The sequence below is a fragment of the Scyliorhinus canicula genome, chromosome 12 (genome assembly GCF_902713615.1).
Source record: "Scyliorhinus canicula chromosome 12, sScyCan1.1, whole genome shotgun sequence".
Taxonomy (NCBI): domain Eukaryota; kingdom Metazoa; phylum Chordata; class Chondrichthyes; order Carcharhiniformes; family Scyliorhinidae; genus Scyliorhinus; species Scyliorhinus canicula.
Window position 1 is genome coordinate 153971226 of NC_052157.1, and position 14566 is coordinate 153985791.

Below are 14566 nucleotides of genomic sequence, written 5' to 3' on the forward strand. Positions count from 1 at the left end.
TCTCCGGGAAGAACCTGCTCATTCGGGTTCTGGTCAGGTGCGCTCTGTGCACCACTTTGAGCTGCATTAGGCTGAGCCTTGCGCAGGAGGAGGTGGAGTTCACCCTGCTCAGTGCTTCGCTCCAGAGACCCACCTTACCTCTGCTGGGACACTATCCTGAGGAACTCCTGCAATGGTGTCCCGCGAATGAGATAGTTGCCTTCCAACCAACACAACTATCTGCTTTTGTGTTAAGTTTGACTCCAGCCAGTGGTGCAGTTTCCCATTGACTCCAGTTTTGCTCGGGCTCCTTGATGCCACACTCAGTGAAATGCTGTATTAAGGTGCATTGCAATCACCCTCATCTGATTTCTTGAGTTCAGCTCTTCTGCCATGTTTGAAACAAGGCTGTATTGCGATCAGGAACTGAGTGCCCTGGCAGAAGCCACACTGAGCGTGAGTGAGGACGTTATTCTAAGCAAGTGCTGCTTGATAGCGGGAGCCTCCTCCTCCCGTGAGTTGTTTAACTGTTCACCACCATTAATGACTTGATGTGGCAGAACTGCCAAGCTGATCCAGCAATCCCATCAATGAAATGAGAATCATAGAATTTACAGTGCAAAAGGAGGTCATTCAGCCCATCAGGTCTGCACCAGCCCTTCCCCAGAACCCAGTAACGCCATCCAACCTTTTGGACTCTAAGGGGCAATTTAGCATGGCCAATCTACCTAACTTGCACATCTTTGGACTGTGGGAGGAAACCGGAGCACCCGGAGGAAACCCACGCAGAAACGGGGAGAAAGTGCAGACTCCACACAGACAGTCACCCAAGGCCAGAATTGAACCTGGGACCCTGGAGCTGTAAGGCAGTAGTGCTAACCACTGTGTCACCTATCCATCTCGACAAACACATGGATAGGATGGGTACAGAATAGTACAGCACTAGGAAGTGCTGAGGGTTTTGGCCAAGGTTGATATCATGACCAGTACAGGCTTTGAGGGCCAAAGGGCCTGTTCCTGTGCTGTATTGTCCTTTGTTCTTTCTTCTTCGATCTCATCCATTGATGGGATTGCATATTTCTGTCCATTGCATGCTTCTTAAGCTGTTTGGCATGCAAGTAGTCCTGTGGTGCAGCATCACCGGGTTGAAACCTCATTTTCAGGTTTGCCTGGTGCTGATCCTGCCATGCATGCTTTCCTACACTCTTTATTGAAACAGGGTTAATCCCCTGGCTCGGTGGTAATGGTAGAGTGGGGGGGGGGGGGGGGGGGGAGCTGGACCATGAGGTTACAGATTGTGGTTGAATACAGTTCTGTTGCTGCTCATGTCCCACAGCACCTCATGAATGGCCAATTTTGAAAACACTTCCCAATTGAGCACAGTGATAATGCCACACAACACAATGGGAGGTTCATGAGGTCAATGGTGAGGACTCGCAGAGCAACCCCCTCTTGGCTGTATGCCGCTGAGCCCATACCGCTAATGGACATGACCTGCCGGTGGGACTGGACATACACAGGCATGGTGGTGGCGTCTGGGGCATTTTTAAGTATGACTCTGTGAGCATGACTATATCAGGCTGATATTTGACTAGTCTGAGGGACAGCTATCCAAATTTTAGCACAAGCCCCCAGATGTTAATAAGAAGGACATTGCAGGGTCGACAACGTTGGTTGTGCCATTTTTTTTCATTCCCGATCCTCGGTCAATGTCAGGTGTTCTGACAGGTTTAATTTCTTTCTGACTCTTCTGTAGCTGTTTGATGCAACTGAGTGGCTTTCTTTGCCATCCCAGAGCATGTTTCAGAGTGAGCCATGTTGCTGTGCATCTGGATTCACAAGTGGGCCTGACCAGGCAAATGTGGCAGATTTCCATCTAAAGGACATCAGTGAACTAGGAAGCTATTAATGGGCAGAATTTTGAGGATTTGAACCCATGTCCCTGGAGCATTGGCCTGGGAGTCCGGATTCAACCTCCAGTGATATTACCAATACTCAATCATTGCCCCTCTATTGAGACCATCTGGTCTCTGCTTAACACTGGTCCAGCTGAGATTAGCCCCTAATTATCTCTAAATAGGCAATTTGGAACCTCCATCCTAACATCCCTTGATCCAACACTTCTGTGTTCACTAACGCACCCTGTCACTGGGCCATGGACGGCCTTCTAATCCTATAATTTCATTCTCTTTTGTAATAAAATGACAATAAAGCACTCACTTCACCACCTCGGGAGACAGTTTGAAAGCCAGTAAAATGTGCTCGATGTTGATGAAGATGGCCCAGCAGGGAAAGCAGGCTATCATGAGAATGAGGATCCCTCTTTGGAGAATCACTCCGATTCGCTTCATGTTCTTGCTGCCAAATGTCTGAAAGATCAGAACAAAAATCCAAAGTGAATTGGGTCAACGTTACGTCACATTCTGGTGGGCACCATTTTTGTGTTAATTGGCGGCTGAGTTTCCTACAATTACAGCAGCGATGACATTTCAAAAGTGTTCCATTGTTGGTAAAGCGGTTTTGAATGTTGTGAGGTTGAGACCCGCTCTGTACCAAATGTGCTGTTTCGAATGGGAATAGAGTTACAGATTGTGACTCAGGCACTCAGTGCAGGGTGCAGTTCACTTTGTGTAGCAACCTCCAGTTTTAGTCACCAGCCCAGATGAATTTCTTCTCCAACCTTCTCCAAGAGTCGGCAGGTCATGTTACAGTTGTATAGGACTTTGGTTAGGTCACATTTGGAATACTGCGTGCAGTTCTGGTCGCCACATTACCAGAAGGATGTGGATGCTTTGGAGAGGGTGCAGAGGAGGTTCACCAGGATGTTGCCTGGTATGGAGGGTGCTAGCTATGAAGAAAGGTTGAGTAGATTAGGATTGTTTTCGTTGGAAAGACGGAGGTTGAGGGGGGACCTGATTGAGGTCTACAAAATTATGAGAGGTATGGACAGGGTGGATAGCAACAAGCTTTTGCCAAGAGTGGGGGTGTCAATTACAAGGGGTCACGATTTCAAGGTGAGAGGGGGAAAGTTTAAGGGAGATGTGCGTGGAAAGTTTTTTACGCAGAGGGTGGTGGGTGCCTGGAATGCTTTGCCAGACGAGGTGGTAGAGGTGGGCACGATAGCATCATTTAAGATGCATCTGGACAGATATATGAACGGGTGGGGAACAGAGAGAAGTAGACCTTGGAAAATAGGCAACAGGTTTAGGTAAAGGATCTGCATCGGCGCAGGCTGGGAGGGCCGAAGGGCCTGTTCCTGTGCTGTAATTTTCTTTGTTCTTTGTTCTTCTGAACTTGTTTGTTCAGAATCGCTGGATAATTTTCCTACCCTCAACTCGAAGGCAAATTACCGTGGCTGAGATTCAGGACTAGCAGGAATTGTATCAGCTAATCTCCTAGTTCGTGTGGCTCAAATTGACACAGAGGGTTGTGTTTCCCAAGGCCCGAATTGATAGATTTATTCTGCTCTGATGTAATTTTTGCTTCATTGAGAGCACGCCGCTGCCCAATTTGCAGGGTCGCAAACGCTGAATTCTATGAGATGCTTATTTATTGAAAAGTACGTTTAACTCAACATAATATGGATGACTCTGGATAAACAACTTAACTTAGAGACATGCCCATGTGATCTGGTGCCAATGGGGGAGGTACCCAATGGAAACCTATTGAAGTGTGATATGCTTTGACCCAGAAGATGCAACATTAAGAAAAAGTTGCAATTGCTCTAAAATGCTTGGAGAATCTCTCACGTTTATTTAAAAATCGTTTGAAAAGGACGTTCAAGAGTTTGTATCAGGCTTTTAAAGGGATCAGTTATAATTTTGGATATCTAAAAATACTGGTTCCTCTGATCTGGTGATCCTTGACTTGGAAGGATATGTAACAGGAAGTTAAAATTTGGAGATCTTGTGACAGACCGATGAATGAAGAAAGGGAAGTGGAGAGCGATTGAAAGCGCATTTAGACAGGCCGATATCCCTGATGATGTGGGTCTTACAGGCCGATATCCCTATTGAACGTAGATGCCAAACTGTTGGCCAAAATTCTGTCCTCCAGGATTGAGGATTGTGTACCGAACGTCATTGTGGAGCATCAGACGACGTTCGTTAAGGGCAGGCAGCTGGTGGCCAATGTAAGAAGGCTGTTAAACGTGATCATGATGCCCCCGGAGAGTAGGGAGGTGGAAGTAGTGGTCGCGATGGATGCGGAAAAAGCTTTTGACCGGGTTGAGTGGGATTATTTATGGGAGGTTCTGGAGTGGTTCGGATTTGGGAGGGACTTTATTGACTGGGTCAGGTTGCTGTATCAGGCTCCTGTGGCAAGTGTACGGACAAACAGGACGACTTTGGACTACTTTAGACTGCACCGGGGGACGAGACAGGGATGCCCCCTCTCCCCACTGCTGTTTGCACTAGCTATAGAGCCACTGGCAATTGCTCTGAGGGCCTCAAGAGGCTGGAAGGGGCTGGTCCGGGGGTGGTGGAGCACAGAGTCTCGATGTTTGCGGATGACCTGCTTCTGTATGTTTCAGATCCAATTGAGGGGATGGAAGAAATCATGGGAATTTTAGGGGAATTCGGCCGGATTTCGGGATATAAGCTTAATAGAACGAGATGTTTGCGGTCCAGGCGAGGGGTCAGGAGAGGCGACTGGGGAAACTGCCGTTTAGATTGATAGGGGACAGTTTCAGGTACCTAGGTATTCAAGTGGCGCAGGATTGGGACCGGCTGCATAAATCGAACTTGGCCCGGTTGGTGGAGCAGATGAAAGATGATTTCCGGAGATGGGATGCGCTCCCGTTGTCTCTAGCTGGGAGAGTCCAAACAGTGAAAATGACGGTCCTCCCGAGATTCCTGTTTGCATTTCAATGTCTCCCCATCTTCATTCCGCGGTCCCTTTTTAAGCAGGTCAATAAAGTTATTGCGGGCTTAGTGTGTGTGTGTGTGGGGGGGGGGGGGGGCAAGTCCCCGTCAGTGAGGAGGGTAATGCTTGAGTGGAGTCAGGGAGAGGGCGGGCTGGCGCTGCCAAACTTTAGCAATTATTACTGGGCGGCTAACATAGCCATGATTAGGAAGTGGCGGCTGGTGATGGGGGGGCAGGGCCGACATGGGTGCGTATGGAGGCGGCTTCTTGCAAGGGCACAAGTTTGGGGGTGTTGGTAACTGCGCCTCTGCTGTTCCCGCCGGCACGGTACTCCAACAGCCCCATGGCGGTGGCTGCCTTGAGAGTCTGGGGGCAATAGAGGTGATATGTGGGAGCAGTGGGAGCATCGTTCTGGTCCCCAATCTGCGATAATCACCAGTTTGCCCCGGGGAGGATGGACGGTGGGTCCCGAATATGGCGGAGAGCGGGGATTGAGAGGATGGGGGGACTTGTTTATAGAGGGGAGCTTTCCGAGTATGAGGGCGCTGAAAGAGAAGTTTGCATTGGTGGGGGGAACGGGTTTCGATATCTGCAGGTGCGGGACTTTCTGCGTAGACAGGTATCAACCTTCTCACTCTTGCCGCTAAGGGGGATTCAGGACAGGGTAGTTTCCAAAGGATGAATAGGAGAGGGGTGCGTTTCTGGCATTTACAAGGAACTGATGGGATCAGAGGAGACGCAGACCAAGGAGCTGAAGCAAAAGTGGGAGGAGGAGCTGGGGGGAGAGATAGGGGAGGGCCTTTGGGCGGACACGTTGAGTAGAGTCAACGCGACCGCAACTTGTGCCAGGCTCAGCCTGATACAATTTAAGGTTGTTCACCAGGCTCACAGGACAGTGGCCCGGATGAGCCGATTCTTTGGGGTGGAAGACAGGTGCGCAAAATGTGCGGGAGGACCGGCGATCCATGTCCACATGTTCTGGGCATGTCCAAAACTGAGGGGAGTTTGGCAGGGGTTTGCTAATGTCAATCCAAGGTATTAAAAACAAGGATTTGCTTTTACTAGCATGGAGGGACCTAAAGCCCCGTAGTCGGAGACCTGGCTATCGGACATAGCTAGCTTTCTCTGTTTGGAGAAAATCAGGTTTGTCCTGAGAGGGTCACTGTTAGGGTTCGCCCGGAGGTGGCAACCGTTCATCGACTTTTTCGTGGAGAATTAATCGTCAGCAGAGTAGGGGGGGGGACTAGTAAACCAGAGACCCAGAGTAATGCTCTGGGGACCCAGGTTCAAATCCCACCGCTGGCGAAATTTTAATTAAATACAAATCTGGGATGCAAAGTCTAATGATGACCAGGAAACCATTGCCAATTGTCGAAAAAAAACCATCTAGCTCACTAATGTCCCGTAGGGAAGGAAATCTGCCGTCCTTACCCGGTCTGGCCTACATGTGACTCCAGATTCACAGCAATCTGGTTGACATTTAACTGCCCCCTCAAGGGCAATTAGGGATGGGCAATAAATGTTGGTGATGCCCATGAATTAATTTTAAAAACTCAGCCTATCCATTCGCAGGCAGCTCTGATAGATCCATGCTACCCCAACCAATGGGTTGACAAGATTCCAGAAAGATGTGCACCATATGGGCAAGATTGGACAACTGGAATCCTATTCATCCTGCATCTGCGGAAAATTGGCTTCGTCTTTGAAGGAAAGGGCATGAAATTTTGCTTCAAATGTTGCTGAAACTGGGTCTAAACCAGTCGAGCGGGCTGCCCACTAACTCCATGAGATGGTCTTTGTTGCAAAGCAAAGTCGCCATAGTCCCAGACGACGATAGGCTGCTTTCCCCTTTGAAGGGGAGAGCTGACTGGTGGTGATTTAACCTGAGGATTGTAATGATATGTACATAATCAGGTTAGTGAAGGGTTAATTATTTCATCTCTGTGTAATTCAAACACTAGAGGGCACCACCACCTCTCTGTATTTAAGTCAGACCCTGAGGGAATTATGGGTGTTGTGAGGAAGAAAACAAGAGAACAGCATCAGAAGAAGATTAGGTTAGAGAGAGTTGCACAAGGTTATTATTAGTGACTATTTAGATTATTGATTACTGCTAGACAGATTCAATCTTACTTCACTATTGACTATAGCTCAGTTGTGTTTGCGAACTTCATTTAATTAATCGTTATACAATAAGTTAGTTTTGTTTCAATCTAATGATTGGTGGATTCTTTGTCATGAACTCAATGGACAATTCTGGAACAAAAGACAAAGAACACAACACATTACCACCAAGGGTAATCTAACAAGGATCACCACACCTCAGGCGATGGGGAAAGTCGAGGGTCTTCAGGAATAACCTCAGCCAGTACGGGAATTGAACCCGCGCTGTTGGCCTTACTCTGTATCACAAACCAGCTGTCCAACCAACTGAGCTATAATCAATTTGATGTGTTTGTATCAACTGTGATATGCCCAGTGTTCATATTTAATTTACATTGGTTCTGATTAGTCTTCAAGCAGAATTTGCAAAGAAAGTGAAGTTTTGTTGGTAATTTCTTCATCTGGGGTCCATTTGGTTTCTTTAGTTAGTTTGGTTCATGGATCCCTGTGAGGAGCATAATAACAATCAGGAGTTAGCTGCGCCTACCTGAGATATGAGTGTGTCACACGCTGCAGACAAGCCCATACCTATGCTGACACTTCCTAGACTTATTAGCTGTCCAAAAAAAAGAAAGAAAAGGAACCAGTTATCAATATCATCACAAATGCCACCAACATACTTCAAATACAAAATAAAAGTTTTTGACATAATTGTGATTCTCTTTGCGTTTTATTTTCCTCTTCATTTCTTCCTTTACCCCTCTTTCCTGGAAAATACCAGTTCTTAATAAACTTTTGTTTGCTCCCGACTCAACTGTGCCAATTGTTTATTGACTGGCAGTCAAACTTCCACCCTCCACCTATTGCCATATCCTAGCTCACGCCACGTCCTCTTCACACATGACCCCTGTACATTGGCGTGCAATCCAATCTGTGCTTCAAATTTAGAATTCTTATGGCTGTGCTTAAGTGACTCTGTGGCCTCACCTTTGCCCTATCTCTGTTACCATTTTCATCCCTACAGCCCTCTGAGAACTCTATGTCACTCAGGTCCTGGCTTATGGTTCATGCCCTACATTCATGACCCCAACATTGAATGCCAAGGCTTCATCTGCCTGGGCCCTAACCTTTGGAATTTCCATCCCAAGCCTCTGTGCCTCGCCGCCTCTCTCTTTTCCTATCCAGACTTTCCTTAAAACCCTGCCTTCTTGCTCAACATTTTGGTCGCCGATCCGAATGTCTTCTTCTTTGACTAGGCGTTCAGGTTTTTCTTCCAACTGGCTAGACTTCTGTAAAGCTTTTTGTTTCCTATGTCGATAAATACGAGTTGTTGCCTCAGCAGCCCATGAATAACTTGCACAAGTGACCAGTCCTCATGTGTGAGCCACGTGCTTGACAGAGGATTGATTATCTGTCCGTGAAGAGTATTGAGGCTGAGCCCAGTCTCATTCCCACCTAATGTCCGCACACATCGGCCTTCCAGGATGGCTCATTGACAATGGTGATGAGCTGGAATTCCGAGCTGACGTTTCTGTTCCTTAGCCTAGAGTCAATGAAGCATCTCTTGCTCTCTAGTTGCCCCTCCACTGAGGGCAGCAGGTAAAGGCCAGGCTTTTTAACAAGGAGCATTTCAGCAGCTGATAAAGGCACTAAATTCCATCATTCTTTTATACAGGATACATTGCGATGAATAAATGTGCACATCCTGAACAAAAACTCACCACTGTGGCAAGAGTAACAGCGTCCAATTCAACTTTTCCCAAATGTCCACAGAACGCAGTGCTGACAATGGGTATGAGACCTGTCATCAGCTGTGACAAAAACTGTGAAAGGGAAATGAACGATGAGTAATATACACCGGCAACTTAATTTTCATCAAACTCTTCTTTATCTAATAATATTCAAATTCCACCAATGATATTTCTTAACTGAAACAATTGTCTCTTTCTCCTTCTCAAATGTTATCACTGAGGTTTTCAAGATTAAGAAGGTGAAGTGGCAAAGTTGATCCTTACATGATTTGACGCGTTGCATAAGTCCATCCATCGTAGGGGGATGTGAAGACTAGATTGGGGGCGGGACCTTCTGGCCAATCAGGGTGGCAGGATCTTACTGTTCTGCCGACGGCGCATCCCCGGCCGCAATGTCCACCGCAGCGAGGGGTGCATACGACGGGAAGCCTAGTTGACAACGGCGGGAGATAGATCCCACCCGTCAGCCACTGGCGAGCCGGCCTTTGCCGCTGCAGAACACGGCAGGAAGGGGGAGGAAGACCTTGCCCTGGCAATGCAACTGCATATCTTTCTGGAGAGTCCAGTGGAAGAACCAAATGAGGAAACGTGAACAGAGGATGCTGAAGAAACTCAGCAGGTCGGCAGCATCTGTGGAGAGGGAGACAGCGTCAACGTTTCGAGTTCCCCATGAACAGTCACCCGGGCTCCAAGCGTCAACTCTGTTTCTCTCTCCCCCCCCCCCAGAACTGCTGAATTTATTCAGCATTTTCTGTCTTTATTTCATTTGGGCAAATATTAGGCGGGTGTCAACTCACCATTGGCACAGCCAATCTGAAAATACATTTTGCTTCCTGCCAGAAGTTGATGGGTTTCAATCTGCTTATTTCCCTCAGGAACCGGCTACCACAGGTTCCATGGGCCTGGGCAACATGGTCGGCGCTCAGTTGCATCGAATTCTCAATTTTGCCAATCCTTCACTGCAAAAGAAAAATAAACCCGCTGTTTTACTCCTCCCGTTTGGACAACACCTCCCCCCTCGCCCCACACACACCCCAGCGCTGTTAGATTGGTTCTAGTCGAGTTACAAGGGTGGGACCCTCTGGGAGAGTTTTGATAGGTCCCCAGATCTGTTCAAGGGTCAGTGAACAACTCTTCTCAAGTGGCCATAGGGGCAGAATTTGCTATGTGGTGGGGGGGGCGGGAGTGTTGGCTTCGTATGGAGTTTGGGGGGGGGGGGGGGGTGGAGAACACCTCAGTTGTGCTCTGACCCCCTGGACTCACCTCGGGGTCCACGGTGTGATGGCCCCGCTGGGCCAAACTTGCATCAAAGCCCACCCGGTGGGCTCTCCGCGGTGGGAGTCGGAGCATGGGGGGGGTGGAGACTCGGGCTTCAAGCCCATTAATGAAATTAACATTTATTTAAATGCTTGCTTTGCATCCTTGCACCAATGGTGTTTGGGGGGGGGGGGGGGGGGGAGTAGCGCGCTGCAACTGCCAGCGGAGGATCAGTGCATCACAACGGGTTTGGCACCAGGCGCGGTTTCCCCAAGATTTTCCATTCCCCACTTGGTCGGGAATGCCGAGCAGGAATGGAGAATCCGCCCCCCGGTCTAATATCAGTGTATCTGCAGAACTGACACCCCCCCCCCCCCCCTCCCCCATCGCTTACACTGATCCCTGACTCCTCCTCCCCCCTCCCGTCGAGTCCCTGACGAGCCCACCCAACTCTCCCATGAGCCCCCAGAGTTCCCCTGATCCCCTCAACTACCCTCCCAAGCAGCGCAGACTACCATCCATGACCACGGTAAACTGCCCAACCACCCCACTGATTTCCTACCCCTGACCTGACTACCCCAGCCCCCACTTCATCACTCACCCAACTACAGCTCATCCAACAGCCCCCCTGCCAACTTCCACCCTACCCATCTACCAGATCACCCGCCCTACCCACCAACCTCACTCACCCTACCCACCTTATCCAGCCTACCCACCTTACCCACCCACCCTACCCACTCACCGACTTTCATTCATTCACTCAGATCCACGCTGGGCCTTTAAGCTTACAGTACAGAAGGGCATTGCCATGAAAGGGGAGTGTTGCCTCACTTCCCCGGATGACATTGCCATCCAATAGAGTTCGCCGAGGAATGCTGCATTCCTGATTTCTGGGGAAGCCGGGCTCAGAAGACCCGGCAAGATTTCCGGATCAGCGTTGAGGCAGGGGGAGTGGTAAACCAATAACAATGACCCCCCTCACCCCCCCCCCCCCCTTCCACCAGAAGTTCCAGGCCAATAGTTTAAGCAAAATAAACTTTCAGAGGTTCGGGGGGGGGGGAGAATGGGACTGATTGGGTTGCTCCAGAGAGAGCCAGCATGGATTGGATGGGCTGAATGGCTTCCTTCTGTGCCATAATGACTATGGGACCAGGCTGCTAGCCCTTGCCAGGTGAAAGCAGTGAAAATAATGCAGCATACAGCCACATGCAAAAAAAAAAACATTTTGCATTTTTTGGGTGCTGGCATCCCAGTCAAATATGTGCTGAGCGTACTGAAGTAATGAGATGTCATTTACAGTGACAGTCAAAGCAACGCGTAAAACCCTCAGCCGCATATTAGCACTCCACTCCGCTCACACACACACATCACAACCAACAGGATGGCACTGGTCTTGCTGGAGCACATCCAACCCGTTGACGGGTCGGCTGGGGCCAGAGGGTACCTAGGAGGGGTGGCCTGAGGGGGGCACTCATACAACCAGTGGGGCTAGGTTCAGAGGGGTAGTCAGCGGCGTTTGTCAGCCGCATGGCTGCATGACAGGCTGCGGTAATGGTGCTTCGTGCCCGTCCACCCCGGCCCCACAGCCCACCCCCTGGTCGCCCCTCGCTAGTCCCCCCCCCCCCCCCCCAGTCAGCAGCACAACTGTCAGCAAACCATGGCGATGTTGGACACTTTCCGTACCCCCTCTCTCTCTCCCTCAGCAGCCTGTTTCACGATTTTTAGATCATAGAATTTACAGTGCAGAAGGAGGCCATTCGGCCCATCGAGTCTTCACCGGCTCTTGGAAAGAGCACCCTACCCAAGCCCACACTCCCACCCTATCCCCATAACACAGTAACCCCACCCAACACTAAGGGCAATTTTGGACACTAAGGGCAATTTAGCATGGCCAATCCACCTAACCTGCACATCTTTGGACTGTGGGAGGAAACCAGAGCACCCGGAGGAAACCCACGCAGGCACGGGAGAGAACCTGCAGACTCCGCACAGACGGTGACCCAGCGGGGAATCGAACATGGGACCCTGGAGCTGTGATGCAATTGTGCTAACCACTGTGCGGCCGTGCTGCCCAGCATTGGATATATAATGTATGCAATGTATAACCAATATTATTGGACAAGGTCCAGCCAAAATGGGCTGAGTAGCTGTGTTGAAAAATGTATAAGAATGGATGTTTTCCTTTGCTCGGCGGAGAGACGGTCTGGGACTTTAACAGACGCCATCTCCCCGCCAACTAAATAAACCGTTTGATGCCAGGACCAGCCGCCCTGGGCACTGAGTGATTTCTTTTAGATCCTCTCCCGCTAATAGTTTGGTGCCGTGACTCAGACTCTTCAGTCGACCGATATCGTCAGAGACCCGGGTGAGTAAACTTATCCGAGGGACTGGACGGTATTCAGAGGCTGGCGAATTCTGAATCTGTGAACAGTATCTGGCCAGCAGTCAAACGGTGGGGTGGGTAGTTCGTTAAGGGTACTTAGGCGTTGTCGGGTATTGTCTGAAAGTGCTCATAGGTGTGTGATAAGTAAGTGACTGACCTGTGATCTGACAACAAGCCAAGAGACGTGTCTACGACAAGTTGCACCCAAGTTAAAAGCGGAGCACTGAGAGTAAATTCCGGACGGTTCTAGCCCCCCCCCCCCCCCCCCCCCCCCAGTCATGACAAGTAAAAAGATAGAGCTCGAGTGGGGACTGGAGTGGTCCCTGATGTGCCATTTGACAGCTAGAACAAAAGTTTAGCGATAAAATGATTCAAACCAATTTGAACTTTATTGAGTGGTGAGGTTTCCTGCCGCGGGGACGCCCCGGGTTCACACAAAGTTTAGATCTTCAATCGCCATTTAGATTAAAAAGACATGTCAAAAAGAAAAGGAAAAAAAAAAATCAAATAAAGCTAAAACCAAAAGACAGACCTCGGGGTCATTGAGGAATGAGAAGGGGCAGATACAATGTCCCTTTTCCTCACCCAGAAGCATTGCATCCCAATTGATAAAATGTGGAAGCCAGGCGATTTCAGTGGACATTCTGTTGCACAGTAAAAAAGGCTGCTCCCTGCTCCCCCAGCCACTTATATATATCCCCAATTCGTCCCTCCCCTTCCACATCCGGAAGCAGCAGTCGCTCCAGCAGGGTGTATCCTGGCAATATAGGGAACCCCTTCCAGACCTTTCGTGCAAAGTCCCTAACCTGCAGATGCTTGAACTCACTACCCCTCGGCAGCTCTACCCTCCCCCTTAGCTCCTCCAGACTGGCGAACCCTTCCTCCAAACACTAATCCCTCACCTTGACCAGCCCCACTTCCCTCCACCTCCTGTATACACTATCCATCCCCCCGGCTCAAACCCATGATTCTCGCACAGCGGCGTTAGCACCGACATCCCTTCCACCCTAAAATGCCTCCTCAGCTGATTCCATATCTTCACCGTGGGCTGCACCACTGGGCTCCCTGAATACCTACTCGGAGCCATTGGCAATGCTGCCGTCACTATAGCCCTCAAACTGGACCCCTTACAAGATTCCTCCTCCATCCTAACCCACTCTACCACTTCTCCTTCCCACCACCGCCGCACCTTGTCCACATTCGCCACCCAATAAAAAACTTGCTTGTTAATGCCTGGATCTGGTATGTCTGTCTTGTGGGGACCATGAATTGGATTCAATTTGAATTGGTTTTTGGAGCAGGCACGGAGCTGGATTTGGGGTTTGCCCCTGTCCACACTCTGACCTCTGGCTTTGTAACTCTGACAAAGTAAATTTTTAAAGAGCTGAAGATGTATTTTTAATTGGGAATTGCAAACCTTAAGTTTTGAATTGTCAGATATATTCAGATTAGTTAACCTACTCTGTCCCAAGCAGAATGGATCTTTTGTGTTTTGCTTTACAAGTAACTTTACAAGATTAGCAGTAGCTTCAGGAATTTGAGATAGTTGGGGAGAGGTTATGGTTTATACAATGAGGTGGCGAACTAAACAGGCACAAGCACGTCAGGGTCGGGCTCAGGCACGCAACCACGAAGAAAGTAGGTATAAAAAGGTTGTACAATATGAGAACTACTAACCGCTGAATACGTGTTCGGCCAATGCAGGAAAAGCTTCATACGGACAGCATCTCATACCTGGTGACGACCAGGACACTTTTCCTTAAAATTTTCAGATTAAACATTCAAAAGGCTGTAACGACAGCGGCTGCTTCAGCTGCAGGGACTCGTGATGGCTCTTGAGATCTCAGAACAACTACAAGCACATAAGAGCGCAGGAACATCCCTGATTTTGCAACGGACGCAGGATGAACGTAGCTGCATGAACTATGGGTGCTTTGTATAATTTTACTGCATCCCGGCAGCCAGAGACTGCAACAATGATAGAACTTATTTAAATGCACGGCAGCAGGTACATTCGGGGGAAAGACAGCAGATGCGTTTACAAAATTGTGGCTGTACTTTGCGCAGGTTCAGATGCCGGGATGTTGTGTATAACATGAAAGAAATATGTATAGTGTTTTAAGTAAGGTTGTAATGAAGCAGGCTGCCAATACCACGGGTGCCACTAGATTTTGAGGGCAGGACGAGCTACACAGGGTAAGAAGGGGCACAATCAAGGGGTATGGAGAGA

At 49.1% G+C, this 14566-nt stretch overlaps 1 protein-coding gene across 1 annotated transcript in view; it reads right to left on the bottom strand.

Annotated features, from left to right (window-relative positions):
* Window positions 1-14190, bottom strand: part of LOC119975080 (multidrug and toxin extrusion protein 1-like) — a 55857-nt gene extending 41667 nt beyond the window's left edge. Inside the window, exons 1-5 of the mRNA XM_038814586.1 lie at window positions 14014-14190; window positions 9494-9655; window positions 8667-8768; window positions 7493-7561; window positions 2200-2348 (exon numbers count right to left, since the gene is read on the bottom strand). Coding sequence (XP_038670514.1) covers window positions 2200-2348; window positions 7493-7561; window positions 8667-8768; window positions 9494-9628 — 455 coding nt within the window. The 5' untranslated portion in view covers window positions 9629-9655; window positions 14014-14190. The remainder of the gene's footprint in view (window positions 1-2199; window positions 2349-7492; window positions 7562-8666; window positions 8769-9493; window positions 9656-14013) is intronic.
* Window positions 14191-14566: the final 376 nt, after the last annotated feature.